Below are 27,770 nucleotides of genomic sequence, written 5' to 3' on the forward strand. Positions count from 1 at the left end.
CCTTGTTAACTGAAATGATGTTGAAATTTGGCCATTTGTCACTACTTTAAGCTTTGGGACTAGTATTTAAGGTTTTAATCCAGTTTATAAAAGATTCTCCTAACCCGTATTTTTCCAATACCTTAAATTAAAAATCCCATTCCAATCTATCAAATGCTTTTTCTGCATCCAAAGCAACTGCCACACTCATTTCCTCCCTCTTTTGTGCCAAATGAATTATGCTACGTAACCAAGTTACAATATCTGCCGATTGTCTATTTTTAACAAATCCTGTTTGATCCATATGTATTAATTTTGGTAAATATTTAGATAATCTATTAGATAAAATTTTTGCTATTATTTTATAGTCCGTGTTCAACAAAGAAATAGGCCTATATGATGTTGGCTTTAAAGGATCTCTAACTTTTTTTGGCAATACTGTTAAAGTCGCTGTCAAAAAAGATTCTGGAAGTTTATGTGTTCTTTCTGCTTGATATCTTAACTCCATAAAAGGAGGGGTTAATAAATCTTTAAACTTTTTATAAAATTCAGGTGAAAAACCACCTTCTCTTGGAGATTTATTACTCTGGTGTGATCCTGGAGCTTCTTCCACCTCTTTTAATGTAAAAGGCATATCTAATCCCTTCTGTTCTTCCAAATTCAATTTTGGAAGAGTTATTTGTGATAAAAACCTTTCTATCTCAACAACATCATTTTGTGATTCCGATTGATATAATTCGGAATAAAAATTTTTAAAGGTTTCATTAATTTCTAAAGGTTTATAAGTACCGTAGATTTCGCACTACAGAGCGCACCTGATTAAAAGCCGCTGGCTCTAATTTTAGAAAGAAAATCAATTTTGTACTTGTACAAGCCGCACCGGATTTTCGGCCGCAGGTGTCCCACGTTGTAATATGAGATATTTACACAGAAAGATATTACAGGTGAGGATTTTTTAACTTTTAATTAAATCCATATGGTAACATAAACAAATACATATTGCAAATGCTTTTTTTCGAACCGTGCCTGTAACGCGGCTACTTTTAAATATACGTTGCGTATACTTTTTTACTGAACAACATTCCAATATCTCCTAACGACTGGTAAAAAATATATACACTGCAGCCTACCAGGAAAAGTTATTGATCGCCTTTAACTTAAAAGCAGCGTTCGCTCAGATCTAATGCCGCTCGCCCCCCTCCTTCCCGTTTATCGCAAACCGGTATTTCCCACAAGACGCGGCGAAACCGGGTGTGACGTCATAGCATCCCGCGATGTAGTACAGAAAACAAATATAGTTAAAACACTTCTAACTTTAACTAGAAAATGAATTACTAAGCGAAAATATTATAAACTAAATAACTGCCATAAAGGCAGCACAATGCTTTTCTTCGAGTGTTTTCCATGTTGATGAGGGTGAGTACAAATGACTGATTTACAATAATTTAATTGTGAAAGTGCGCTTGATTTATCGTACAATTTCATTGGACCTCTGTGAACTACTCATCAATTTTATTGGTCTACTGTTACGAGGCAAAATGTTTTTGGCGGCATGAAAAAAAATCATGCATTAGCCGCACCGTAGTAAAGGCCGCAGTGTTCAAAGCTGTTCAAAATGTGGGAAAAAAGTAGCGGCTTATAATCCGACATCTACGGTAATTTTATTTGCACTTGTTCTAATTGCATTTATCGTTTTGGAAGCCTGCTCTGTTTTCAACTGCCAAGCAAGAATCTTGTGTGATCTTTCACCTAATTCGTAATATCTCTGTTTAGTTCTCATAATTGCTTTTTCTGTTCGGTATGTCTGGAGCGTATTATATTGTAGTTTCTTATTAATAAGTTGTCTTCGTTTTTCTTCTGTCATATATCTTTGAGATTCTTTTTCTAATTTTGTAATCTCTTTTTCCAATTGATCTGTTTCTACCATATATTCCTTCTTAATTTTAGAAGTATAACTTATTATCTGGCCCCTCAAATATGCTTTCATCGCTTCCCATAATATAAATTTATCATCAACTGAATATGAGTTTGTATAAAAAAAATTGAATCTGTTTTTCCATAAAATCACAAAAATCTTGTCGTTTTAATAATATTGAATTAAATCTCCATCTGTAAATCAGTTCCTCCTTATCCATCATTATCATTATCAAAGTGAATGATCTGACAGTATTCTCGCTTTATATTCCATACTTTTCACTCTATCCTGAATATTCGTTGATAATAAAAAAAATCTATCCTTGAATAAGTTTTATGTCTATATAAATAAAATGAATAATCTCTTTCTCTTGGGTTAATTCTTCTCCATATATCAATCCAATTTAAATCTTTCATCAATGATAAAGTTAGTTTTACTACTTTTGATGTTGTAACAGCCTTAGTTGACCTATCTAGAACTGGGTCTAAACAAAAGTTAAAGTCTCCACCTATTAATATTTTATCATATGCATCGGCCAAATTCAAAAAAGCTTCTTGTATAAATTTTGCATCATTTTCATTTGGTTCATAAATATTCATAAGAGTCCATAATTCCGAAAAGATTTGACAATGTATAATCACGTATATCCCCGCAGAATCAATTAATACATTTAGTATTTTAATTGGTAAGGTTTTATTAACCAAAATTGCAACTCCCCTTGCCTTTGAATTAAATGAAGCTGAAATAACATTTCCGACCCACTCTCTCAATTTCTGATGTTCTATCTCTGTTAAATGTGTTTCCTACAAAAAGGCTATATCTACTTTCATTTTCTTAATGTATGTTAAAATTCTTTTTCTTTTCACCAGTCCATCAAGCCAATTAACATTAAAACTTAAAAAATTCAGTAAATTAGTCATTGTTTTTAACAAGGTTACTCCAATCTATAACAATAACATAATATCTCAGCTCTCATAGTACCTTGGGGAATCTCTTTAAAATTCTCCATGTTGCTATGTGTCTTCCCCCCGCCAATCATCCAGGCAAAGAAAGAAAGATAGAAGAAAGATAGATTGTAAAGAAAAAGATAACAAAATACCCCCCTACTAATGTTGTGAATGAAAAAAATCACAACATTACCCCCCTCTGTTTTACGGGTCATGGCAATCGCCATGATTACACACGTGAATCCCGTAGCAATCGATTAGAAGCACCCCCAGCTCCCCTGTAACGAGAAAAATATCTAAGAGAAGAAAAAAAATTAATATCACTACTCTCGATTAATATTCCTCAAATTTTTACCTTTCTCCCCTTCTATCATATAATTAGAATATATTTGTATATTCTTCTACCCTTAAATATCCATCAAATCCATTCCCTATCTCAGTCTTCATCTTTAATCCATTTCGCTTCCATAAATTCTTTGTTGTGTCTAGCGAATATTTGAAAGTTCTTGCGCAAACTCTTCCGCTTTCCGATGATCAGTAAAAAATCTTTTTTCGTCATCCAAAAAAATTATCAGTGTTGCCGGGTAACGCAGTATAAATTTATAACCCTTTTCCCATAAGACTTTTTTCACTGGGTTAAATTCCTTCCTCCTCTTCTTTTCCATCTTGTCCACTCTATCAATGGTGTCTCCCGTTATTTCTTCCAGCTTTTTAACTTTCTTATCCGTTTTCTCCTGTTTTTTCACAACCTCATCAAGCGTAATCTTCATACTTTTAATATCTGTTTTTATTACTTTTAATTCATACATTATTCGTATCAGGACTTCTCTTATGTCTCCAGAAAGTCCTCCACTTTTAATTTCTTCCTGTTCTTCTTCTTCCTCTTTTCCCTCATCTGTGTTTTCCAGGGAATCTGATTCTACTTCCGATTCACTTTCAATCGCAGCTGGAACTTGTAGTTTGGTTTGCACCTGTTTGCGCATGCCCACTTCTTCACGCATGTGCAGTTCCTGCTGCTTCTTATTGGAGACTGTTGATGTTGCCGCAGTTTCCTGTTCTGCACCGCCGGAGGTGAAATGTACTTCGCCGAGAAGAGGTCCAACCCGAGTATGAGGTTCCGTCATAGTGGTCGGCCCTTTTTCTTTCCCAACTCATGCTGTCTTCAAAGTAGTAGTTCTCTTCTGTTTCTGTTTAGGAGACATATCTAAAGATAATCCTGAGTAGTTTATACAAACCTCATTTCCAGAAAAGTTGGGATATTTTCCAAAATGCAATAAAAACAAAAATCTGTTATATGTTAATTTACATGAACCTTTATTTAACTGACAAAAGTACAAAGAAAAGATTTTCAAAAGTTTTACTGACCAACTTAATTGTATTTTGTAAATATACACAAATTTAGAATTTGATGGCTGCAACACACTCAACAAAAGTTGGGACAGAGTTAAAATAAGATTGAAAAGTGCACAGAATATTCAAGTAACACCGGTTTGGAATACTCCACATTAAGCAGGCATGACTGGTATAAAAGTAGCATCCATCAAAGGCTCAGTCTTTGCAAGCAAGGATGGGTCATAGCTCACCCCTTTGTGCCAAAATTCATGAGAGAATTGTTAGTCAGTTCAAAAGGAACATTTCCCAATGCAAGATTGCAGAGAATTTAGGTCTTTCAACATCTACAGCACATAATATTTTGAAAAGATTCAGAGAATTCAGAGACATCTCAGTGCGTAAAGGGCAAGGTCGGAAACCACTGTTGAATGTGCGTGATCTTCATGCCCTCAGGCGGCACTGCCTAAGAAACCGTCATGCTACTGTGACAATTATAGCCACCTGGGCTCGGGAGTACTTCGGAAAACCATTGTCACTTAACACAGTCCGTCACTGCATCCAGAAATGCAACTTGAAACTGTATTACGCAAGGAGGAAGCCATACATCAACTCCATGCAGAAATGCCGGCGAGTTCTCTGGGCCCGAGCTCATCTCAGATGGACCGAAAGACTGTGGAACCGTGTGCTGTGGTCAGATGAGTCCATATTTCAGCTAGTTTTTGGAAAAAACAGGCGTCGAGTTCTCCGTGCCAAAGATGAAAACGACCATCCTGATTGCTATCAGTGAAAGGTGCAAAAGCCAGCATCTGTGATGGTATGGGGGTGCATCAGTGCCCACGGCATGGGTGAGTTGCATGTATGTGAAGGTACCATTGACTCTGAGGCGTATATTAGGATTTTAGAGGGACATATGTTGCCATCAGGGTGACATCTCTTCCCGGGACGTCCATGCTTATTTCAGCAGGACAATGCCAGACCACATTCTGCACGGGCTACAACAGCGAGGCTTTGTAGACACAGAGTGCGTGTGCTTGACTGGCCTGCTGCCAGTCCAGATCTATCTCCTATTGAAAATGTATGGCGCATCATGAAGAGGAGAATCAGACAACGGAGACCACAGACTGTTGAGCAGCTGAAGTCTTATATCAAGCAAGAATGGACAAAATTTCCAATTGCAAATCTACTACAATTAGTATCCTCAGTTCCAAAATGATTAAAAAGTGTTATTAAAAGGAAAGGTGAAGTAACACAATGGTAAACATGCCTCTGTCCCAACTTTTGTTGAGTGTGTTACAGCCATCAAATTCTAAATTTGTGTATATTTACAAAATACAATTAAGTTGGTCAGTAAAACTATTGAAAATCTTTTCTTTGTACTTTTGTCAGTTAAATAAAGGTTCACGTGAATTAACATATCACAGATTTTTGTTTTTATTGCATTTTGGAAAATATCACAACTTTTCTGGAAATGGGGTTTGTAAGTAATTTTTATAAAGTATTTACTAACTTTTCTTCACTTAAACGTTATTTTACTAGTTTTTTTACGGGAGAGCTGGATTTCCATGTCTCGATCCTACGTCATCACGTGACGTCCCCCATGAGGATAAGATTGAGTGAGACAGGGCTTTTCTTTCTGGAATGAAGGAAGAAAGCTGACTTGATAGAGGAGTACAAATTGATGAGAGGCATAGAGTGGATAGTCAGGGACATTTTCCCAGGGAAGAAACAACATAATTTTAAAATGATTGGAGAAAAGACAGGAGAATGTCAGAAGCAAGTATTTTTACACAGGCATGAAATGCCCTGCCAGGGGTAGTGGTAAAGGCAGATACATTAGGCGCATTTATGGACCTCTTAGATAGGCACATGGATATTAGAAAAATGAAGGGCTAAAGAGGAGATAAGGATTAGGTTAATCTTCGAATAAGCTAAAAGGTTGGCACAACATTGTGGACCAAAGGGCCTGTACTGTGCTGTAAGGTTCTATGTTGCATAAAGCCTATGTTGAATAAAGCAACAACCTGGCACTCAATGTTAGTAAGATGAAAGAGCTGATTGTGGACTTCCAGAAGGGTAAGACGAAGGAACACATACCAATCCTCGTAGAGGGATCAGAAGTGGAGAGAGTGAGCAGATTCAAATTTCTGGTTGTCAAGATCTCTGAGGACCTAATCTGGTCCCAACATATTGATGCAGTTACAAAGAAGGCAAGACAGCGGCTATACTTCATTAGAAGTTTAAAGAGATTTGGTATGTCAACAAATACACTCAAAAACTTCTGTAGATGTACCATGGAGAGCATTCTGACTGGCTGCATCACTGTCTGGTATGGGGCGGCGGGGGGGGGCTACTGCATAAGACCCAAAGAAGCTGCAGAGGGTTGTAAGTTTAGTCAGCTCTATGTTTGGTAGTAGCCTACAAAGTACCCAGGACATCTTCAAGGTGCAATGCCTCAGAAAGGCAGCGTCCATTAATAAGGACCTCGAGCACCCAGGACATGCCCTTTTCTCACTGTTACCATCAGGTAGGAAGTACAGAAGCCTGAAGGCACACACCCAGCGATTCAGGAACAACTTCTTCCCCTCTGCCATCCGATTTCTAAATGGGCACTGAACCTTTGGACACTATCTCACTTTTTAAAAAATATATAGTATTTCTGTTTTTTGCACAAGTTTTAACCTATTCAATATACATATACAGTATAAAGTATACTGAATAAGATTTATTTATTATTACTATTACCATTTTTTGCTTCTGTATTATGCATTGCATTGAACTGCTGCCACTAAGTTAAAACCCTTCCGAAAATCAAAGTACACAACATCAACCAATCCTCTTTTGTCTATCTTGTTTTTTATTCTTTCAAAGAATTCCAGCAGATTTGTCAGGCAAGATTTTCCTTTGAGGAAACGATGCTGACTATGGCCTATTTTATCATGTGCCTCCAAGTACTGTACCTAAAAACCATATTCTTAACCACTGACTCTAAAATCTTCCCAACCACTGAGGTCAGACTAACTGGGCTATAATTTCCTTTCTTAAGCCTTTCTCCTTTCTTGAAGAGTGGAGTGACATTTGCAATTTTTCAGTCCTCCAGAACCATTCCAGAATCTAGTGATTCTTGAAAGATCATTACTCTTCAGCCACCTCTTTCAGAACCCTGGAGTGTACACCATCTGGTCTAGGTGACTTAGCTACCTTCAGACCTTTCAGTTTCCATTACTTCTCCCTAGTAATGGCAACTTCACACACTTCCGACCTCTGACAGTGGAACTTCCACCATACTGCTCATGTCTTCAACAGTGAAGACTGATGCAAAATACTTAATCAGTTCATCTGTCATTTCCTTGTCCACTATTTCTACCTCTCCAGCATCATTTTTCGGCGGACTGAAATCCACTCTTGCCACTCTTTTACAATTTGCCTCAAGACAGCAAACACCTCCTCCTCTGTAATCTGTTTAGAGTCCATGAAGTTGATGCCATTTTGCCTTACTTCTATAGACTCTGTGTCCATCTCCTAGTAAGTACAAATGCAAAAATGCATTTAAGATCTCCCCCATCTTTTTTGGCTCCACACATGAACTACTATTCTGATCTCCCAAAGGACCAATTTTGTCCCTTGCAATCCTTTTGCTATTAACATATTTGTAGAATCCCTTAGGATTCTCCTTCACCGTATCTGCTAAGGCAACCTCATGCCTTCTTTTAGCCCTTCTGATCTATTTCTTTAGTGTTCTCTTGCTTTACTTGTACCCTATAAGCACTTTATTTGCTCCTCTCTGTCTATTGCAGTAGAACAAATAAGGCTTTTTTTCTTAACCGAGGCCTTAATATCTTTTGAAAACCAAAGTTCCCTAGACTTGTTATCTTTACCTTTTGTTCTGATCCAGGCACATACAAGCTTTCTACTCTCAAAATTACACTTTTGTCATTAAGTAGCCTGTCCCAATCCACACTTGCCAGATCCTTTCTCATACCAACAAAATTGACCATTTCTCCAATTTAGAATCTTCACCCACAGAGCAGACCTATCTTCGTTCATATTTTCTTTGGAACTAATGGCATTGTAATCACTAGATGTAAAGCGTTCCCCTACACAAACTTCTGCTCTGTCTCATCCACTAATTGCAGATCAAGTATCGCACATTGGGACTTCTATGTGCAGATTAAGAAAACTTTCCTGAACACTTTTGACAAACCATATCCCATCTAATCCTTTTACAGTATGGGAATCCCTGTCAATATATGGAAAGTTAAAATCACCTACTCTACTCTATAATAGCCTCATGTTTCTTGTAGCAGTCTGCAATCTCTCTACAAATTTGGTCCTCTAAATTCCTCAGACTGTTGAGTGGTCTATAATATGTGACTCTGCTCCATCCATAACACCTCACAAGTTCTCCAGTCTGTCCTGACTGAGCATTGCTGTGCCATTTTCCTTGACTAGTAATGCCACTCCTCCCCCTTTAATCCCTTCTGCTCTGTTACATCTAAAACATCAGAACCCCGGAACATTGAGCTGCCAGTCCAGCCCCTCCTGCAAACAAGTCTCACTAATGGCTACAATATCATAATTCCAGGTGTTGATCCATGCCTTAAGCATGGACTATTTTCTAAATGGGGGAAGATTCAAAAATCAGGGGTGCAGAGGGACTCGGGAGTTCTCTTGCAGGATTTGCTAATGGTTAACTTGCAGGCTGAGAAAGTGGCAAGGAAGACAAATGATTTTGTTTGCATTCATTTTGAGAGGACTAGAATATAAAAGCTAGGATGAAATGCTGAGGCTTTATAAGACATTGGTCAGACCACATGGAGTATTGTGAGCAGTTTGGACTGGCATTGGAGAGGGTCCAGAGGACATTCATGAAAATGAACCCAGGAATGAAAGTGTTAAGAATATGAAGTGCATTTGATGACTCTAAGACTGCACTTGATGGAGTTTAGAAGAATGGGGGGGGGGGGGGGGCGCGCAGGGGCGCTCACTGAAACCTGATATAGTGGATATGGAAAGGATGTTTCCTGTAGTGGGGGAGTCTAGGATCAGACAACATTGCCTTAGAATAGAGGGACATAGGGACATCCATTAAAAACAAAGATGAGGAAAATTTTCTTTGGTCCAAGGGTAATGAATCTGTGGAATTTATTGACACATACGGCTGTGTGGGCCAAGCCTTTGGGTATATTTAAGGTGGAGGTTGATAGGTTTTTGACTAATCAGGGTGTCAAAGATTACAGGGAGAAAACAGGAGGAATGGGGTTGAGAGGGCTAGTGAATTAGAATCAGAATCAGGTTTATTGTCACTGGCATGTGACGTAAAATTTGCTAACTTTGCAGCAGCAGCTCAATGCAATACATAATATAGAAGAAAAAATAATAAGTAAATCAATTACAGTATACGTATATTGAATAAATTGAAAATCGAGCAAAAAACAGAAATACTGTATATTTAAACAAAGTGAGGTAGTGTCCAAAGGTTCAATGTCCATTTAGGAATTGGATGGCAGAGGGGAAGAAGATGTTCCTGAATCACTGAGTGTGTGCCTTTAGGCTTCTGTACCTTCCACCTGATGGTAACAGTGAGAAAAGGGCATGCCCTGGGAGCTGGAGGACCTTAATAATGGACACTGCCTTTCTGAGACACTGCTCCCTGAAGATATTCTGTGTAATTTCTAGGCTAGAATCCAAGATGGAGCTGAGCAGATTTACAACCCTCTGCAGCTTCTTTTACGTCCTGTGCAGTAGTCCCCCCCACCCCCATACCAGAGAATGATGCAGCCTGGTCAGAATGCTCTCCACAGTACATCAGCAGAAGTTTTTGAGTGTATCTGTTGACATGCCAAATCTCTTCAAACTCCTAATGAAGTATAGCTGTTGTCTTGCCTTCTTTATAACTACATTGATATGTTGGGACCAGGATAGATCCTCGGAGATCTTGATATCCAGGAACTTGAAGCTGCTCACTCTCTCCACTTCTGATCCCTCTATGAAGACTGGTATGTGTTCCTTTGTCTTACCTTTCCTGAAGTCTACAATCAGCTCTTTTGTCTTACTGCCATTGAGTGCCAGGCACCAATTCACTAGTTGGCCTATCTTCCTCCTGTACGCCCTCTCATCACCTAAGATTCTACCTACAATGGTTGTATTGTCAGTAAATTTATAGATGGCATTTGAGCTATGTCCAGCCACACTGTCATGTGTTTCTGGAGAGTAGAGCAGTGTGCTAAGCACACACTCCTGATGTGCACCAGTGTTGATCGTCAGCGAAGAGGATATGTTATCACCAATCCGCACAGATTGTGGTCTTCTGGTTAGGAAGTTGAGGATCCAATTGCAGAGGGAAGTACAGAGACCCAGGTTCTGCAATTTCTCAATCAGGATTGTGGGACTGATGGTATTAAATGCTGAACTATAGTCAATGAACAGCACCCTAACATAGGTGCTTATATTGTCCAGGTGGTCTAAAGCTGTGTGGAGAGCCATTGAGATTGCGTCTGCCGTTGACCTATTGTGGCAATAGGCAAATTACAATGGGTCCAGGTCCTTGCTGAGGCAGGAGTTCAGTCTAGTCATGATCAACCTTTCAAAGCATTGACCAACTTCTCAGCAGCTATGGAGTAGACTTAAGAACATAAGAAATAGGAGCAGGAGTAGGCCACTGGCCTGTCAATCCTGCTCTGCCATTCAGTAAGATCATGGCTGATCTGGCCATGGACTCATCTCCGCCCACCTGCCTTCCCTTAATTCCCTTACGATGCAAAAATTTATCCAACCTTGTCTTAAATATATTTATGAGGTAGCCTTTATTGCTTCATTGAGCAAAGAATTCCACAGATACACCACTCTCTGGGAAAACAGTTCCTCCTCATCTCTGTCCTAAATCTACTCCCCCAAATCTTGATGCTGTGTCCCCTAGATCTAATCTCATCTACCAGTGGAGACAACTTTCTTTTCTCTATATTATACCTTTCATAATTTTATGTTTCTATAAGATCTCCTCTTATTCTTCTTGATGGACCAAATGGCTTAATTCTGCTCCTGTGTCGTAAAGTCTTATGGTTATGCTCCAACTTTATAAAACTTTTGTCATACTTCTGGTGGAGTACCGCGTGCTGTGCAACTCTACACACCATCTTTACACATCTGGAGAAGAAGGATGTTCAGGTGAGAATGCTGTTCTTGGACTCATTCAACACCATAAATCCCTCCAGGCTTGACAAGAAGCTCAGAGACTTCGGACTTCACTCTGCCTCATGTAGCTGGATCCTGAACTTCCTGTCAGATCGCCAGCAGGTGGTAAGAGTGTGCTCCCTCACTTCTGTCCCTCTGACCCTCAACACAGGCGCTCCTCAGGGCTGTGTCCTAAGTACTCACCTTTACTCTCTGTATACCCATGACTGTGTCACCACCTACAGCTCCAATCTGCTAATTAAATTTGTTGACAACACTACATTGATTGGACTAATTTCAAATAATAATGGGGCAGCCTACAGGGAAGAAGTCATTACCCTGACTCAGTGGGGTCAAGAATACAACCTCTCCGTCAATGTTGCAAGAACAAAGGAGCTGGTTGTAGACTACAGGAGGAATGGAAGCAGGCATCAATAGATCTGGGGTTGAGAGGGTGAATAGCTTTAAGTTCCTCGGCATACACATCACCGAGGATCTCATGTGGTCTGTACATACAGGCTGTGTGGTGAAAAAAACACCTCTTTCACCTTAGGCAGTTGAAGAATTTTGGTATGGGTCCCCAAATCCTAAGGACTTTCTACAGGGGCACAATTGACAGCATCCTGACTGGCTGCATCAGCGTCTGGTATGGGAACTGTACTTCCCTCAATCACAGGACACTGCAGAGAGTGCTGTGGACAGCCCAGCGCATCTATAGATGTGAACTTCCCACTATTCAGGACATATACAGAGACAGGTGTGTAAAAAGGGCAGATCATTGCGGATCAAGTTACCCCAACCCCAAACTGTTCCAGCTGGTACCATCTGGGAAATGGTACTGAAGCATTAAAGCCAGGACCAACAGGCTCCAGGACGGCTTCTTCCACCAGGCCATCAGACTGATTAATTCACGCTGATACAATTATATTTCTATGTAATATTGACTGTCCTGTTGTACATACTATTTTCTTACAAATGACTATAAATAGCACATTTAGACTGAGACATAACATAAATATTTTTACTCCTCATGTATATGAAGGATGTAAGTAATAAAGTCAATTCAATTCTTGTTATAAGAAGGAAATATATTCTCAAGGTTATGGTACATTAAAATGCCATGTCAAGGTGAATAAGAAGGGCCTGCCTCATTTCGTAGAGGGGTTTACTTTTATCACCAGAGAATACTGTAAGAACTGGAACTCGTTTTCCAAAAATGACAGACAGAAACATTAATAGGAGAATACGTCCTGGGCGAGCACTTGAAATTCAATAACCTATGGGGTTATTATAGGTTAAGACTTGGGAAAGGTCTTAATACGTGCTTTGATGTTTTTTTCTAGTGATGAAGTTTTTACTTATATGATACATATGCTGTTTACCAATCTAGCCTTTTACAGTCCACTCTAATGCCCTAGAACCAGGCCAGTTACTATCACAACCATGTTTGTGCAGTACGGGCAACAGACCGCGGCGGGTTTCTATCGATTCACCGAGAGCGGCCGGGACCTACTTTAAGATTCTTCTCAGGTCCGGAAAAGTCGAGGACCCCAGAAAAGTCCGGCGGGGGTACGCGCCTCTTGTAGTACTTGAAGAGCCTCCTGAAAGCGTCCTCCCCCTGTTCCCGCAGCCCGGCGGCCATTATCTTCCGTCAGCCCGGTCTGGGCCCGCCCCGCCGGCGTCCACCAAACGGCTCGCCGCCTTAGTTCCATTGTAATCACCACCAGCCGCCTCAAAAACAACTAGGAATCATAACATATATATGTTAATTCATCGAAGTTTTATTTTGACGGGGGACGCGTGTTGTCTTTTGATCGTCAGCCTCGCGGGTCGGAGGTCAGGAGTCATCATCGGGGAGTCGGCATGGCGGCACCACCGTCCAGAAAGGTTTTCGAGGTCTTCGTCTCTCGCGTTCCCTGGACCCTGGCAAGCAGTGAGTGACGCCGACTTCGCTTTCTGCTGCTCGGGGGGAATGCCTTTGCGTGCAAGTGATTTTTTAAAATGAAGCTAGTGAGCGATGAAGGAATGGGCCCCGACCCTGGGCAATAGCAATCTTGATCATGCGCCCGAACTGAATATATAACCCATAAAATGCTGGTGTAGCTCAGCAGGTCAGACAGCATCTGTGGAGAGGAATAAACAATTAACGTTTCAGGCTGAGACCCTTCATCGGGACTTGTGAAGGACCTCGTCCCAAAATGCTGACTGTTTATTCCCCATCACAGATGTGCCTGACCTGCTCAGTTCCTCCTGCATTTTGTGTGTGTTGCTGTGAATTTCTAGCATCTGCAGAATCTCTCATATTTATGAATATATAACCCTGCGTTTTGTATTTTAAAATTAAAACACCGAACTTCTACATGGAGCGTCAGTGGAAAGAGAAACAAAACTTCGGTTTTAAGTTGAAAACCTTCCATTGAGAATTTAAGTGGAATATTTCGTATTATTGCTCGTTTATCATTCACAGACAGACAGACATACTTTATTGATCCCGAGGGAAATTGGGTTTCGTTACAGCCGCACCAACCAAGAATAGTGAAGAAATATAGCAATATAAAACCATAAATAATTAAATAATAATAAGTTAATCATGCCAAGTGGAAATTAGTCCAGTGGATGGGAGTCATTGTCCAAGATGGCATTCACATGTACTGAGTTACAGTAAAAACCCTTTGCACATCAGCCAGACAGATCAGCCATACCTAAGTTATAAATCTAAGTTGTATGATACTAAGCCATACCAAAGTTATCAATGGAGTAAAAAAACAGAATCCAGAGTGTATATAGACTGTTACAGAGCAATTGCAGCGCAGGCAAATAATGCCTTTTCGGACACTGAATCTTCCCTTCAATATCTTCTTTTTGCATTCTCTTGCAGTTCCTGTTTTTGCCTTTCAAAATCTGTAACTCCCTATATTAAATTACATCTGCTCCCTGACTCCCGATTCCATAAAGTAGAATGTACAAAACTGAGAATGGATAGTTTCTGAGGCATTACTTTACATATTTTTAGTCAATATTGCTCTTGGAAAGAGGCTTCTAAGCTGGGAAAGTTGTATGATATCCTTGGGAAACAGAAAAGTAGGTGGCTGAAAAATATTTGCAGCGTTCCTGCAGGAATAATTTGATAGAAGTAATTGAACATTTTAAAAAAAGTGTTATTGAATTAATGAATCTGTGTTTTTGCAGAAGAAATCAAGGATTATTTTGGACAGTTTGGATCATTGAAGAAATGTCTTCTTCCATTTGTAAGTATTTAATTAACTTTAATCATACTCTGTGTTAATAAATATAAGCTGAATCTTTTCTTTCCTACCTTCAATGGATCAACTATATGTTTTAGATTTTAAAATTAAATGGTATCTTCATTTTCAAGATGCAGCATTGAAATCCATTGTGCCTGGTAAAGTCCAGAATGAGGAGAATGCTAATCAGTATTCCACAGAGGTCTGCTTTTATTTAATCTGTCTTATTGTGTGAGGAAATATCAGGAAATGGCAAACTACAACAGATTTTAAGAAATTCCATAAGTACTTAAAACAGACAGAGAGGCAACCTGTTAGCAGGGATTATGAAAAATAAAGTTTTGAAATAAGGATGTACAATAGCATGTGCCCACAGTTGTGAAATTTCAAATGATACAGAGCAGAGAGGTTTGGGAATTAAATATCCAAGGATATCAGGTAATACGGAAGGATAGGCAACAAGGTGAAGGAGATGGGGTAGTGCTCTTAATTAAGGATGGGATCAGGGCGAAAGTGAGAGAGGAAATAAGACCTAAGGAGCAGATGTTGAATCCATCTGGGTAGAGATTAGAAATAGTAAAGGGAAAAAAGTCACTGGTGAGAGTCAGCCACCGAATAATAACGTTACAGTGGCACAGTAATATCTGAGGCATGTAAGACTGAAACAGCAGTTATCATAGGGGACTTTAGCTTGCACATAGATTGGGTGAATCAAGTTGGTTGAGGTAGTCTTGAGGAGGAATTCATAGAATGCATCTGTGATGGCTTTCTTGAATAGCATATTACTGAACCTACAAGGGGGAACGTGCTATCTTAGATCTAGTCCTGTGCAATGAGACATGTAAAATTAGTGATCTTGTAGTTAGGGATCCTCTTGGAAAGAGTGATCACAGTATGATCACAAATGGAGGGTGCATTAGTTTGATCGAAAATCAGTGTATTAAGCCTAAACAATGGAAACTACAATGGGATAAGGGAGGATTTGGCTATTGTAGACTGGGAACACAGGCTATGATGGGATGGTTGAGGAACAGTGAAAGACTTTGGAAGAGATTTTTCATGGTGCTCAACAAAAGTATATTCCAGTTAAAAACAAGGACAGTAAGGGAGAGCCAGCCTTGGATAACTAAGAAAATAAAGGAAGGCATCAAACTAAAAGCTTCTGGGTACAAAGTCACTAAGAGTAGTGGGAAACTGGAAGATTGAGAAAACTTTAAGAAGTAACAAAGAACCACTAAGTGGGCAATAAAGAAAGGGAAGCTAGATGATGAAAATAAACTAGCACAAAATATAAAAACAGATAGTAAAGGTTTTTATAATTATATAATGTGGAAAAGGGTGGCAAAAGTTAACGTAGGTCCCTTGGAGGACGAGAAGGGGGAATTGATATTGGGTAATGAGGAAATGTCAGAGGCTTTGAATGACTATTTTGTGTTGGTCATCATGGTGGAGGACACGTCTAACATGCCAAAGAGAGATGTTATGGATGCAATGGGAGGCGAGGACCTCAATACAATAGCTATCACTAAAGAGGTGGTGCTGAGCAAACTTGTGGGCCTGAAGATGGGTAAGTCCCCTGGTGCTGATGGAATGCATCCCAGGGTACTGAAAGAAATGGCAGAAGTTCCAGTAGAGGTTTTGGTGCTAATTTGCTAAAATTCTCTGGACCCTGGGCATCTCCTGTCAGATTAGAAGATGGTGAATGTCACACCACTGTTCAAAAAAGGATGTAGGCAAAAGGCAGGTAACTATAGGCTAGTTAGTTTGACATCTGTAGTTGGGAAAATGCTTGAAGCTATCATTAAAGAAGAAATAGAAAGGCATTTGGAATGAAATGGATCCATCAGGTAGATGCAGCATGGATTCTGCAAAGGCAGGTCCTGTTTGACAAACTTACTAGAGTTCTTTGAGGATATAATAAGCGCAGTGGATAGATGGGAACAGGTGGATGTTATTTACTTGGATCTCCAGAAAGTGTTCAATAAGGTGCTGCATAAAATACTTATCCATAAGCTAAGGATAAATAGAGTTGGGGTGATGTATTAGAATGGATAGAGGATTGATTAGCTAATAGAAAGCAGAGAATTGGGATACATGGGTGTTACTCTAGTTGACAATCAATGGTGAGCAGTGTGCCGCAGGAGTCGGCGCTGGGCCCATGACTGTTCATGATATGCATTAATGATCTTAAAGAAGAGACTGAGTGTTGTGTATCTAAGATATGGAGAAACTACAGAGACATAAAGTGAGTGGGCAAGGTTCTGTTAGATGGAGTATAATGTTGGTAAATGTGAGGTCATCCACTTTGGAAGGAAAAATGGAAGATCAGATTATTATTTAAAGGGTAAAAGATTGCAATATGTTGCTATGCAGTGGGACTTGGGAGCGCTTCTGCATGAATCACAAAAGGTTGGTTTGCAAGTGCAGCAGGCAATCAAGAAGGCAAATGGAATGTTGGCTTTCATTGCTAGAGGGATTCAATTTAAGAGCAGGGAAGTTATGCTGAAACTGTATAGGGTACTGGTGAGGCCGCGTCTGGAGTATTGCATGCAGTTCTGGTCTCCTTACTTGAGGAAGGATGTACTGGCTTTGGAGGCGGTGCAGATGAGGTTTACCAGGTTGATTCCAGAGATGAGGGGTTTAGACTACAAGGAGAGATTGAGTTGCCTGGGACTGTACTCGTTGGATTCAGAAGGTTGAGAGAAGATCTTAAAGAAATATGTAAAATTATGAAAGGAATAGATAAGATAGAAGCAGGAAAGTTGTTTCCACTGGTAGGTGAGACTACAACTAGAAGACATAGCCTCAAGATTTGGGGGAGTAAATTTAGGATGAAGATGAGGAGGAACTCCTTTTTCCCAAAGAGTGGTGAATCTGTGGAATTCTCTGCCCAATGAAGCAGTGGCGGCTACCTCAGTAAGGCAAGGTTGGTTAGATTTTTGCATAATAGGGGAATTAAGGGTTATGGGGAAAAGGCAGGTAGATGGTGACGAGTCCGTGGTTAGATCAGCTACGATTTTATTGAATGGGGTGGAGCAGGCTCGACGGGCCTATTCCTGCTCCTATTTCCCATGTTCTTATCCAAAACTACAATTTTAAACATTTATGTGGATACAAAAGCTAGCTTAAGTTAACCAAATTAAATTGTATCATATTTGAAGAAAAATGTATAATTGCACAGACATATGACAGAGCGTAACATTGCAAAGGATGACTAAAAGGAAAAATGAAAACATAGAATGAGTTGAAACAAGTGTTAAATGTAAAAAAAAATAATTTTGATAGATATTTGAAAGGGAAAGGAGTTAACAAAGTGAAGGTTGGTCCTCTAGTGAGTCTGGGAATTAATAATGCGGAAATGACGTAGCAGATGAAGTAAAAAGATATTTTGCAATGGTCTTACATATAGGATTCCCAAAAGTTAAAATAAGTCAGGAATTGGAAGAAAGTGAAAAAATTACATTCTTAGAAATATGTTGCTGAGTTGGAGCTCCAAGTGGTTCTGGTGTACTTTATCCTGGAGCCTTAAAAGAAGTAGTGAGATAATAGATGCACTTGGTGTACTTAACCAAAATTTCCTAGATTCAGGCGAAATTCTGTTAGAATCAGAATCAGGTTTAATATCACTAACATATGTTATGAAATTTGTTGTTCCACAGCAGCACTACATTGCAATACATAAAAATTGTAAATTACAGTAAGAAATATACAGGTTTCCCCTGCTATCCGAAGGTAGAGCGTTCCTATGAAACCTTTCGTAAGCCGAAATGTCGTAAAGTGAAGAAGCAATTACCATTAATTTATATGGGAAAAATTTTTGAGTGTTCCCAGACCCAAAAAAAACCTACCAAATCATGCCAAATAACACATGAAACCTAAAATAACATGAACATATAGTAAAAGCAGGAATAATATGATAAATGTACAGCCTATATAAAGTAGAAGTATTGTATATACAGTGTAGTTTCAGATTCAGATTCAGTTTATTTTCATTTAGAAACCACAAATGCAATGCAGTTAAAAAGTGAGGCAACGTTCCTCCAGAATGATATCACAAAAGCATATGACAAGACAGACTACACCAGAAAATCCACATAATGTTTGGCAATCCCCAATCCAGAGTCGGGAGAGGCTACTGTGTATTAATATCACGCTACCGTCTTAGCGCGTTTCCCGGAAAGGAGCTCCAAATCCACCAGACAAACAAGACCAAAAACTTAAAGCTACAAGACCTGCACAAAACCACATAGTTACAACATATAGTTACAACAGTGCAAACAATAGCATAATTGATAAAAAACAGACCATGGGCACAGTAAAAATAGTCCAAAGATGTTAAAGGACTATAAGTTCAAAAGAAATCACCACACAGTTTCCACAAGTCCCCAGGGGTCCCAACAGACTCACCATCCCACGCCGGCGGCAGAAGGGAATACCCCCGCTATGGACTTAAACAGCGCCGCCTGGCTCAGCCTCGCAGACGCAGCACACACCAAAAGCGACCTGACGGCAGCGGACTTCGAGTCCATCGAACCTCCGAGCCGACGACCATCTCCTCCGGCACAGCTTCTCCGAGCACCATCCACTGCCAAGCGTATTAAGACGGCCTCGCCAATGGCCATCGGCAATGTGACCCCGAGGACTGGGGGCCTGTTCTTCCCAGCAGAGTCCCGGACCTCACAGCAGCAGCAGCAATGAAGAAGGTCTTCCTGGAGATTTCCCGATGTTCCTCCGTGCTCCCACGTCCGTTTTCAATCGATTATGATTGCACACAGCACCCCACTTCACAAATAACAGATAATCAGCTCCGGAGTGGCCGCTGCAAGCTGCGTCGCACCACCATCTTGGATTTAAATTAAATTCACTCTACAGAATGGGGAAGACAGCGAGGCAAAATCGATTTGGAGAAAAAAAAATTGGCACGTACATGCATGCGCACGTAGACGCCTACACACATACACGCATGCGTACACAACTGCCCGCACAAGGCTTCACGGTCATAGTAGTCTCTCTCGGGGTAAACACATGTATAAAATGGGGGTCTTTTTTTTTGTAATGTTACGTACCCCGTAACTGGGTGTCTAACCAGCAAAGATAGAAGTATCTGTTGGAGTCTGGTGGTACTATTTTCAAACAGTGTTTATTAGTAAAATACACAAATCAATATCAATAGTGCAAATATATAGATAATACACATTAGCAATACTAAACCTAAAAATGTGGGTGTAATAATAATAATAAACAAGCTCTATCGATGTCTAGGGGATAATGAATTGTCATATGTGAATATAAAGTTCGGTTCAGTTCATACGTACTGAGGTAGATGTTGGTTGTTGTGTTGTAATTGTTAGAGAGAGAGAGAGAGAGAGAGAGAGAGAGCGAGTTGTAACAGCTACAGGCAGGCAAACCTTCATTTACGTTCTTGATCCGTGGATGTGTTGTGGCCATTCAGGTATGACCCCTCTGTCCTTCAGCTAGACCGTTCTTCTGTGGTGGATTTGTCACTCTGGCATGAGTGGACACACACACAAGCCCCCACCTTCACGTGGGTTCCAACACTCAAGCAGTGCTCAGTAGTGTGTCTCCTGGTGTGTCTGAGGGGTGTCTCCCCAGACCTCACTTTTATCCCTACTCACGGGGTCTCAGGTGTCAATCAATTTTGAATGGCTTTGTCCATCAAACCAGCCCACTCCGGCTGTCCACTGAGGAATTTTAATGAACAGAATGGTTTAAGATAAATAACCCTCTCAGAAGCCATAAGTCTTTCAGAAGTCATAATATGGTGAATCAACAAGTCTCTCTCCCCCTGCTTTATCTCTCTCTTATCTGTAGCAGATGTTCCAATTCCTGCATGTTTTCCCTTACATCTCTCTCTCTCATTAGCAGCATAGCAACAGTAACAGTTTGTGATTCTCCCGGGGTGGGGGGGGGGAACATGGGCAACTCTGCACCCTTCTTCCCATCAAAGCTGTTCATCCTTCGAACAGTAAAAGCGAAAATCCTCTTTGGTTAGCGTAAACTGGTACTAATGTAGGTCTTTCGTAACAGTGAGCTGCTGTAAAGTGAACATTCGAAAAACGGGCCACTTATATTAAAGTTAAATAAGTGGTGCAAAAAAAAGGAAAAACTGTAGAAGTAATGTTAATGGATTCGATGTCCATTCAGAAATCTAATGGCAGAGGCGAAGAAGCTATTCATGAATCGTTGAGTGTGTGCCTTCAGACTTCTCTACCTCCTCTCTGATGTTAACAGTGAGAAGAGGGCATGACCTGGGCGATGGGAGTCCTTGATGAAGGATCCCACCTTTTTCAGGCATTGCTCCTTGAAGATGTCTTGAATATTGGGGAGGCTAGTCCCCATGATGGAGCTGGCTGAGTTAACAACTTATTGAATTGATTAGATTGGAAAAAACAAATATTTTGCTCCTTCATTCAAACAAGGAATGAGTTGGGGAACTGGAAACTATAGGCCTCTTAGCCTAATTATGTCATTAGAAAAATATTAAAAAGCTGATACATAGAAATTACGGTGTCACAGTAGCATTATAAGTACACAGATATACAAATATTAGAAGAAAAGTAAGAAAGAATTAAAAAAAAACATTTACCTCAGACAGTCTAACAGGAGGGGGTCATCATCTCCCCCAGCTACAGGTTGACTAGTGGCCGAGGGTAAGAATGGCCTAATGTAGTGCTCTTTGGAGCAGCACATTTGTCTTAGTCTATTACTAAAAGTGCTCCTTTGTTCAGCCAAGGTGGCATGCAAAGAGTGAGAAACATTGTCTAGAATTGCCAAGATTTTCCATAGGATCCTTTGTTCTACCAAAGCCTCCAGTGTGTTTGATTGGACTCCTATAACAGAGCTAGCCTGTTAACAAGTCAGCTTGTTGGCATCACGTGTGTTGAACAACACACCACTGCATGAAAGATTGTACTGGTGGTAACAGACTGGTAGAACATGTGGAGGGGCCTGCATACTTCAAAGGGCCTCTGTCTCCTCAGGAAGTAGAGGCGATTCTGGCCCTTCTTGTACACATTATTAAGGATGCGTAAAAAATGAGTGCACTTATAATGTGTAATGAGGAGCCAAGATGGTGGCGCGATGTAGCTTGCAGCAGCCACACCGGAGCTGATATGTTATTTGTTAAACTGGGTGCCGTGCGCAATCCTAATCTGATGAAAAATGGACGTGGGAGCACAGAGGAACTTCTGGAAATCTCCAGGAAGGCCCTCTTTGTTGCGGCTGCTGCTATGAGGTCCAGGTCTCTGCTGAGAAGAACAGGCCCCCAGTCCTCAGGGTTGCGTTGCTGGTGGCCATTGGTGGGGGCGTCTTAATACGCTAGGCAGAGGATGGTGCTTGGAGAAACTGTGCTGGAGGGGATGGTTGGAGGCTTGGAGGTTCGACGGACTCGGAGTCCGCTGTGGTCGGGGCGCTTTCACTGTGTGCTTGTGTTTGCGAGGCAGGGTTCAACGGAGCTTTCATTGTGTGCTGCGTCTGCGAGGCTGAGTCGGGCAGCGCCGTGGAAGTAGCAGGGGTATTTCCTTCTGCCGCCTGCGTGGGATGACGAGTCTATTGGGACCCTGAGGACTTGTGGAAACTGTGTGGTGGTTTCTTTTGAACTTATATTCTTTTAACATCTTTGGACTATTTTTACTGTGCCCATGGTCTGTATTTTTATCAATTATGCTATTGTTTGCATTGTTGTAACTATGTGGTTTTGTGCAGGTCTTGTAGCTTTAGTTTTTGGTCTTGTCTGGTGGGTTTGGAGCTCCTTTCCGGGGAACACGCTAAGATGGTAGCGCGATATTAATACGCAGCAGCCTCTCTGGACTCTGGATTGGGGATTGCCAAACATTATGTGGATTTTCTGGTGTAGTCTGTTTTGTCATGTGCTTTTGTGATATCATTCTGGAGGAACATTGTCTCATTTTTTAACTGCATTGCATTTGTGGTTACTAAATGACAATAAACTGAATCTGAAATATAAAGGTAATTGGGAAACAATGTAGGAAATCATGTTGACCTGTTTATTTCAGTTTTTTGGAAGTAGAAAAGTATGGCAGATAAAGAGAAATTGTGGGGTAGCATGGTGGTTAGTGTAATCCCTTTACAGCGCCAGTAATCACTGGTTAGGGTTTGATTCCTACTGCTGCTTGTGAGGAGTTTCAGTCTTCTCTCTGTGACATTGTGGATTTGCTCCAGTTTATTCTCAAATTCCAAAGATGTATGCTTAACATTAGCAAGTTATGGGCATAGTATGTTAGCACCAGAAGCATGGTGACATTTGCGTGCTGCCCCAGCACATTCTCACTAATTTGATTTGATGCAAACAATACATTGTGTTTCAACGTACATGTGGCAAATAAAGCAAATCTTTATTTTTTCTTTCAAAATTAATGGATGGATTGTACTTCAATTTTGCTAAAGTGACTTCTCAGTTTGTCGTACAAACTAGAACCTCGTAGTAGAGGAAGTAAAATATAGACATTAATAGAAGATCAGCTTGTAAACAAATTAGGCAAAAATGGAGGGGAATAAACAGTCAACTTTTCGGACCAAGATTCTTCATCAGAAACAGGAAAGGAAGGGGGCAGTGCCCAGAATGAGAAAGTGGGGAGTGGGGAATGAGTACAAGCTGATAGAGGAAGATGTTGTCTATTAGTTCCCTCCTTCAGCCATTTACCTATCCCCTCCTGGCTTCATGCCTCATCCCACCTTCCGTGTGAAGAAATTTGAAAAGTAAATTAAAGGGATTAGACCCCTTAGAATCTATCAAAGCCTATTTTCTTATAATTTCAAATTTGTCATTTCTTCATTCACAATTGAACCAACTATCCAATGTTATTCACTAGCGTTGCATGCTTTTTCCTCCAACTGGCATCACCACCAGCATTGTCATTCACCTCCTGCAGGTCTCCACAAGCTTAAAACTTTAAGCTAACTTCATTTGTATATTTCCCATTTTTGTTGATAAAGGTAATCGTCCTGGGATGTTATTTTTAATCTCTCTCCATAAATGCTGCCCGACCTGTCGAGTATTTCCACTGATTTGTTATTCCGCATTTCCAACAGCTGTGCTGTATTGCATTTGAATTTAAAAACAGAAAATGCTGAAAGAACTCACATCAGGTGCCATCTGAGAGAAAAATGTTTGTTACAGTTCCAGAGGTAGTGACAGACATGAATTGAAAGATTTGCAGAAATGTCAGTAAATTGATTTGTAATGCTCATTGACCAAATTCATATTACAGGACAAGGAGACTGGATTTCACAAAGGATTTTGTTGGGTCAGCTTCAGTACAGAAGAAGGACTTCAGAATGTGCTGCAGACAGAAGTACATAATATTGAAGGTGCAAAGGTAATTTTAAAATGCTGTTTTCTTTTATTCAAATATAGGGGAGTATGAAAAAATAATTTGATGTTCTTGAAACTCTCATAAAGAAGAGAACCACTTCAAAACAGAAATGTCTTCCAAGTTTGCAGCTGCTGTGTGCATCATCTGTGGTGTGGGGGATAATTTGCAGTAAAGCTAGCATTAAGAAACCATGGGGTATGTAGGAATGAAGAACTAAGCAGTCTTGATATTTTTAAGGAGGGATATAGAGTAAAGCTTCTTGGGTGTTGTAGGACTGGGAGATTTTCTGGACTATTCAAATGACTAATATCAAATTAAGTTAATTAAAAAAGTTAGTTGGGATTTTCTATTGAACTGTTTATGGGAACATGTAGACTAAGACTCTGGTGAATCATCAGGATTTCCTGAAAAATTAGATAATCTGTTTGGCTGTAATTGCATTTTAAACAGATTGTATTAAGAAGGGAAAACTGAGTTTTTGGAACTAGGCTTAAACTTCTTGATGAGACTGATATCGTCGAAGGCCAACATCTTTGAACTACGAGAGAGGAGGAGGAACTGGTGTTGGAGACTCATTGTATGGTGGCAGAATAGGTTCAAGAGGAATTGGTTTACCTCTTTAAAATCATGGGCATAGAAGTGCCATCTGTTATTAAATTTTCCAAAATAACCTCAGAAAATAAATCCACAAAAGGCAAAAGAAAATGTGTTTTATTTTAAAAAACAGAAATGGGTTACCAATAGTAACACCACCAAACCTATATTACAAAGGCAAAGTTTAGCCAAGATCCGCAATGCCATTTGCTGCCATTAGCCAATTACCTGGCTACTCTTCTGTTTTAATATTACAGTTTACAGCAACACTGTTCCATGGGGATAATGTTGGTATTACATTAAAGCAAAAGTAGAAATTGAATAACTCATTAAAAATTTATTCTCTTCACAGCTTCAAGTTCAGAGGAACAGAAAATTATTCCTAGGACGAAAAGCCAAGAAAATTACAGAATCAGCAAGTTGATACTGATATGGAGGGTGTAGTTCAATTTGTTTTTGTCTTAAAGTCGATGAATAAACAGTTGTAATGTTTAAAATCTCTCTTTTGCATTTTCTTGGGTGCTTACACTAGCTTTTTAAATTAGAAAAATAGATTGAATTTTACTTTACAGGAACACCACTGTAAAGGAAATTCACACAAGGAAATTGTTTCCAAATTGTGTTGTAACCATGATATACAGCAAGTCCATGCAGAAACAAATGCTAGGGATGTTGGTTTGAACTAAATTTTGTTAAAACATATGGTATTATAAAAGTCCATCTATTCCTTTCTTCGCTTCTTTCCCTCATGTTCATATTCCTTTGAACGGCCACTTTCAGGTCTCTTTGACCCACCATGTTGCTTGGCTTCCTCCAAGAACTTGTCCAGCCCAAAGGGATCTTCTTCATCCCTCTCAAACTGAACAGGGCCTTCACGACGCTGTTTGCGGTCTGTACCAGAAAATTCCCTGTCAGGGACAAACCTAAAAAAGAAAATGACATTTCATTTATATTTTGTGGCATAATTCTCAAAACTAGTTGTGTACAAGTGATTCAATCAATGTAAGCAAATGGTATTGAAGAAAACATTGGAGTTGAAACTTCATTCCCATTAAGAGAAGCTACATCTACACAAGAGGCTTCTGCCAAGCTTACTCATACCAAGATCTACAGTAAAATGAGTTGTTATTTATACAAATGTTTTAGAATTTTGTTTACTGTCCAAACCTTAATTGTTCTTAAGGCACATTTCCAAAGCAACAAATTACGTTGCACAAGAGCAGTGACACCCATCCTCTCAAAAGAGATGCAGGGGAGATAGTCAAAACCTTAGTAGTTATTCTCATCAAAGATCGATGATTTGAAACATTAACTTTCTTTGGACAGCTATTAATTTGAGGTAAAGCAGAAAAGAATGCTACTGTAGATTACTTACCGGTTATTTTTCATAAATGTGTCCAAATCATCACCATAGGTGTCTTTATCAGCATTCTTGGTAGGTCTGTACACACTTTGTGCCATGTCTTTGCCAGCTCTCCACGGCTGGTCATAAACATTGTAAAGTTCATCCTCTCCACCTGCAAAGCCACTGTCCATGCCCTGCAAAAACATTAGTTGCATCATTGCTGCTCATCAATGGTTTAAACCAGAAAATCCAGTTGCTTCTAGTTTTCTCAGAGGGTGGTGAGTGTTGAACGAGCTGCCAGCAGAAGCATATTCAATTTCAAAATTTATGTGAGGTCTGGATAGGTACATGGAGTACTATGAATTGGGTGCAGGTTAATGACACTGGGAAGGTTAATAGCTTGATTTGGACTACATGGGCTGAATGGCCTGTTTCGGGGTTATGACTCAATTTTCAAGTTTCTTTTAAAATTAAAAATACAAGGTTCACTCAATTTATTTTCCACAGGATTCAGATAGGAACTGCTTTAAGCATCTTAATTTTGAGATCCAGTCCCATACTGCAGCCCCCCAAAAAAATAAAAACTTAACAGGTTTATAAATGGGTCACTTAGCCCTTAACAGAAAACAATTTTATTACTGAAAGCTCTATGTAGACTCATCTGTGATATTAGGCTTCTGAAATATTTTGCTTAGTATTTTTCTAATGAGAAAAAACTTTCATAATCTGGTTCAAATCACAAGTATGTGAGGTCCCCTTGCTGGGGTTAATTACTAATTTGAGATGGCAAATCAAGATTAATATCTTGCCACACTGTATAAAGTGTGACTATGTTGCTCCCATTAGGCTGGGTGTCAATATTATTTGGTTTTTGCTTTCCCTGTTCATTAGAGAATGCCTTTTCAGCAGATTTGTTGAATTGTGATCTATATTTGCCAGATGGAATACCTGGATTGTACACATAGTACATTATAGTGGTTTAATAATGTTAAGTAAGATTTGGGAAGGCAAATACCAGTGACAGCTAGTTTTATTTTTTTTAAGAATGAGGAAAGCTATTGCATAAATCAAGCTATGCAACTCCTTTGTATTGGCCACATTATTTTACCTTTCTCTGGTTGAAGAGTCTTTGGTCGTACTGTAGTTCAGTTGATACATGCTGATTTGGTAGACTCAATGCAATCAGCTCACTGATATCTCGATCCTGATCCTTCTGCTGTTTGAACCTGGTATTCAAGCAAATTTTAATTACTTATATGTTGAATTCACCAGGCACCATGTGCAGAAATTCAAGTTATTGACCAGAGTCTATTTAAACAAGTACTGTTCACAATTCAAAACTATTTCACTAGGTGGAAAGAACTTTGGGATATACTGAAGATGTGTATGATATTGAAATGTTATAGAATAGGTGGTGGCCATTTCACTCATCAAGCCCCTGCCAGCTCTTGATAAAAGTGTAATTCCCCTAATTTTCCTCAGGCTTGCAAACTCTCACTTGCCCATCTAATTCTTCCTATAGCAAAGTTCCTGATTTAAAAATTCTGAAAAATACTTAAAATTAAAATGTAACATTATCAGTTGGCTTAAAAGAAACATGTTCACCTCTCAGATTTTACTGATGACATACAGTAGCTTAGAGACAGCACTACCCCTTAGAGTTAAATGTTTATTTGTTCAAAGCCAAACAAGAGATTGGCAAAAAAAACATTTATTTTGAGGGAATATTATTTAATATTTCATCTCAATAGAGATTATGTGCCTCTCAACAAGTAAAACATCTCACATCTTTATCCAGGGCTCTGGTTTATTGGCCATTATTTCCTTGTGCAGGTATCTGTGGCTCAGCATTATCTCCAAACCAGAAGGTTGGGGATTCTGGAGACA

General features: G+C 39.7%; 3 protein-coding genes across 3 annotated transcripts in view; 1 reads left to right on the forward strand and 2 right to left on the reverse strand.

Annotated features, from left to right (window-relative positions):
- alkbh1 (alkB homolog 1, histone H2A dioxygenase) overlaps positions 1 to 12,989 on the reverse strand; it is a 51,144-nt gene extending 38,155 nt beyond the window's left edge. The window contains exon 1 of the mRNA XM_073039301.1: positions 12,857 to 12,989. Coding sequence (XP_072895402.1) covers positions 12,857 to 12,985 — 129 coding nt within the window. The 5' untranslated portion in view covers positions 12,986 to 12,989. The remainder of the gene's footprint in view (positions 1 to 12,856) is intronic.
- A 154-nt stretch (positions 12,990 to 13,143) lies between these two features.
- Positions 13,144 to 25,035, forward strand: slirp (SRA stem-loop interacting RNA binding protein). Its single transcript, XM_073039302.1, has 4 exons — positions 13,144 to 13,276; positions 14,533 to 14,591; positions 23,840 to 23,947; positions 24,891 to 25,035. The coding sequence occupies exons 1-4, from the start codon at positions 13,207 to 13,209 to the stop codon at positions 24,960 to 24,962; spliced, it is 309 nt and encodes a 102-aa protein (XP_072895403.1). The 5' UTR covers positions 13,144 to 13,206; the 3' UTR covers positions 24,963 to 25,035.
- snw1 (SNW domain containing 1) overlaps positions 24,639 to 27,770 on the reverse strand; it is a 31,011-nt gene continuing 27,879 nt past the window's right edge. Inside the window, exons 12-14 of the mRNA XM_073039300.1 lie at positions 26,992 to 27,109; positions 25,914 to 26,077; positions 24,639 to 25,461 (exon numbers count right to left, since the gene is read on the reverse strand). Of these exons, the coding sequence (XP_072895401.1) occupies positions 25,260 to 25,461; positions 25,914 to 26,077; positions 26,992 to 27,109 (484 nt within the window). The 3' untranslated portion in view covers positions 24,639 to 25,259. The remainder of the gene's footprint in view (positions 25,462 to 25,913; positions 26,078 to 26,991; positions 27,110 to 27,770) is intronic.

The sequence above is a fragment of the Hemitrygon akajei genome, chromosome 3 (genome assembly GCF_048418815.1).
Source record: "Hemitrygon akajei chromosome 3, sHemAka1.3, whole genome shotgun sequence".
NCBI classification, from domain to species: domain Eukaryota; kingdom Metazoa; phylum Chordata; class Chondrichthyes; order Myliobatiformes; family Dasyatidae; genus Hemitrygon; species Hemitrygon akajei.

Coding starts and splice junctions, on each gene's coding strand:
- slirp (XM_073039302.1), top strand. CDS start 13,207: ATGGCGGCACCACCGTCCAGAAAGGTTTTCGAGGTCTTCGTCTCTCGC. Junction 14,592..23,839: donor AGAAATGTCTTCTTCCATTT/GTAAGTATTTAA, acceptor TTCATATTACAG/GACAAGGAGACTGGATTTCA. Junction 23,948..24,890: donor ATAATATTGAAGGTGCAAAG/GTAATTTTAAAA, acceptor TTCTCTTCACAG/CTTCAAGTTCAGAGGAACAG.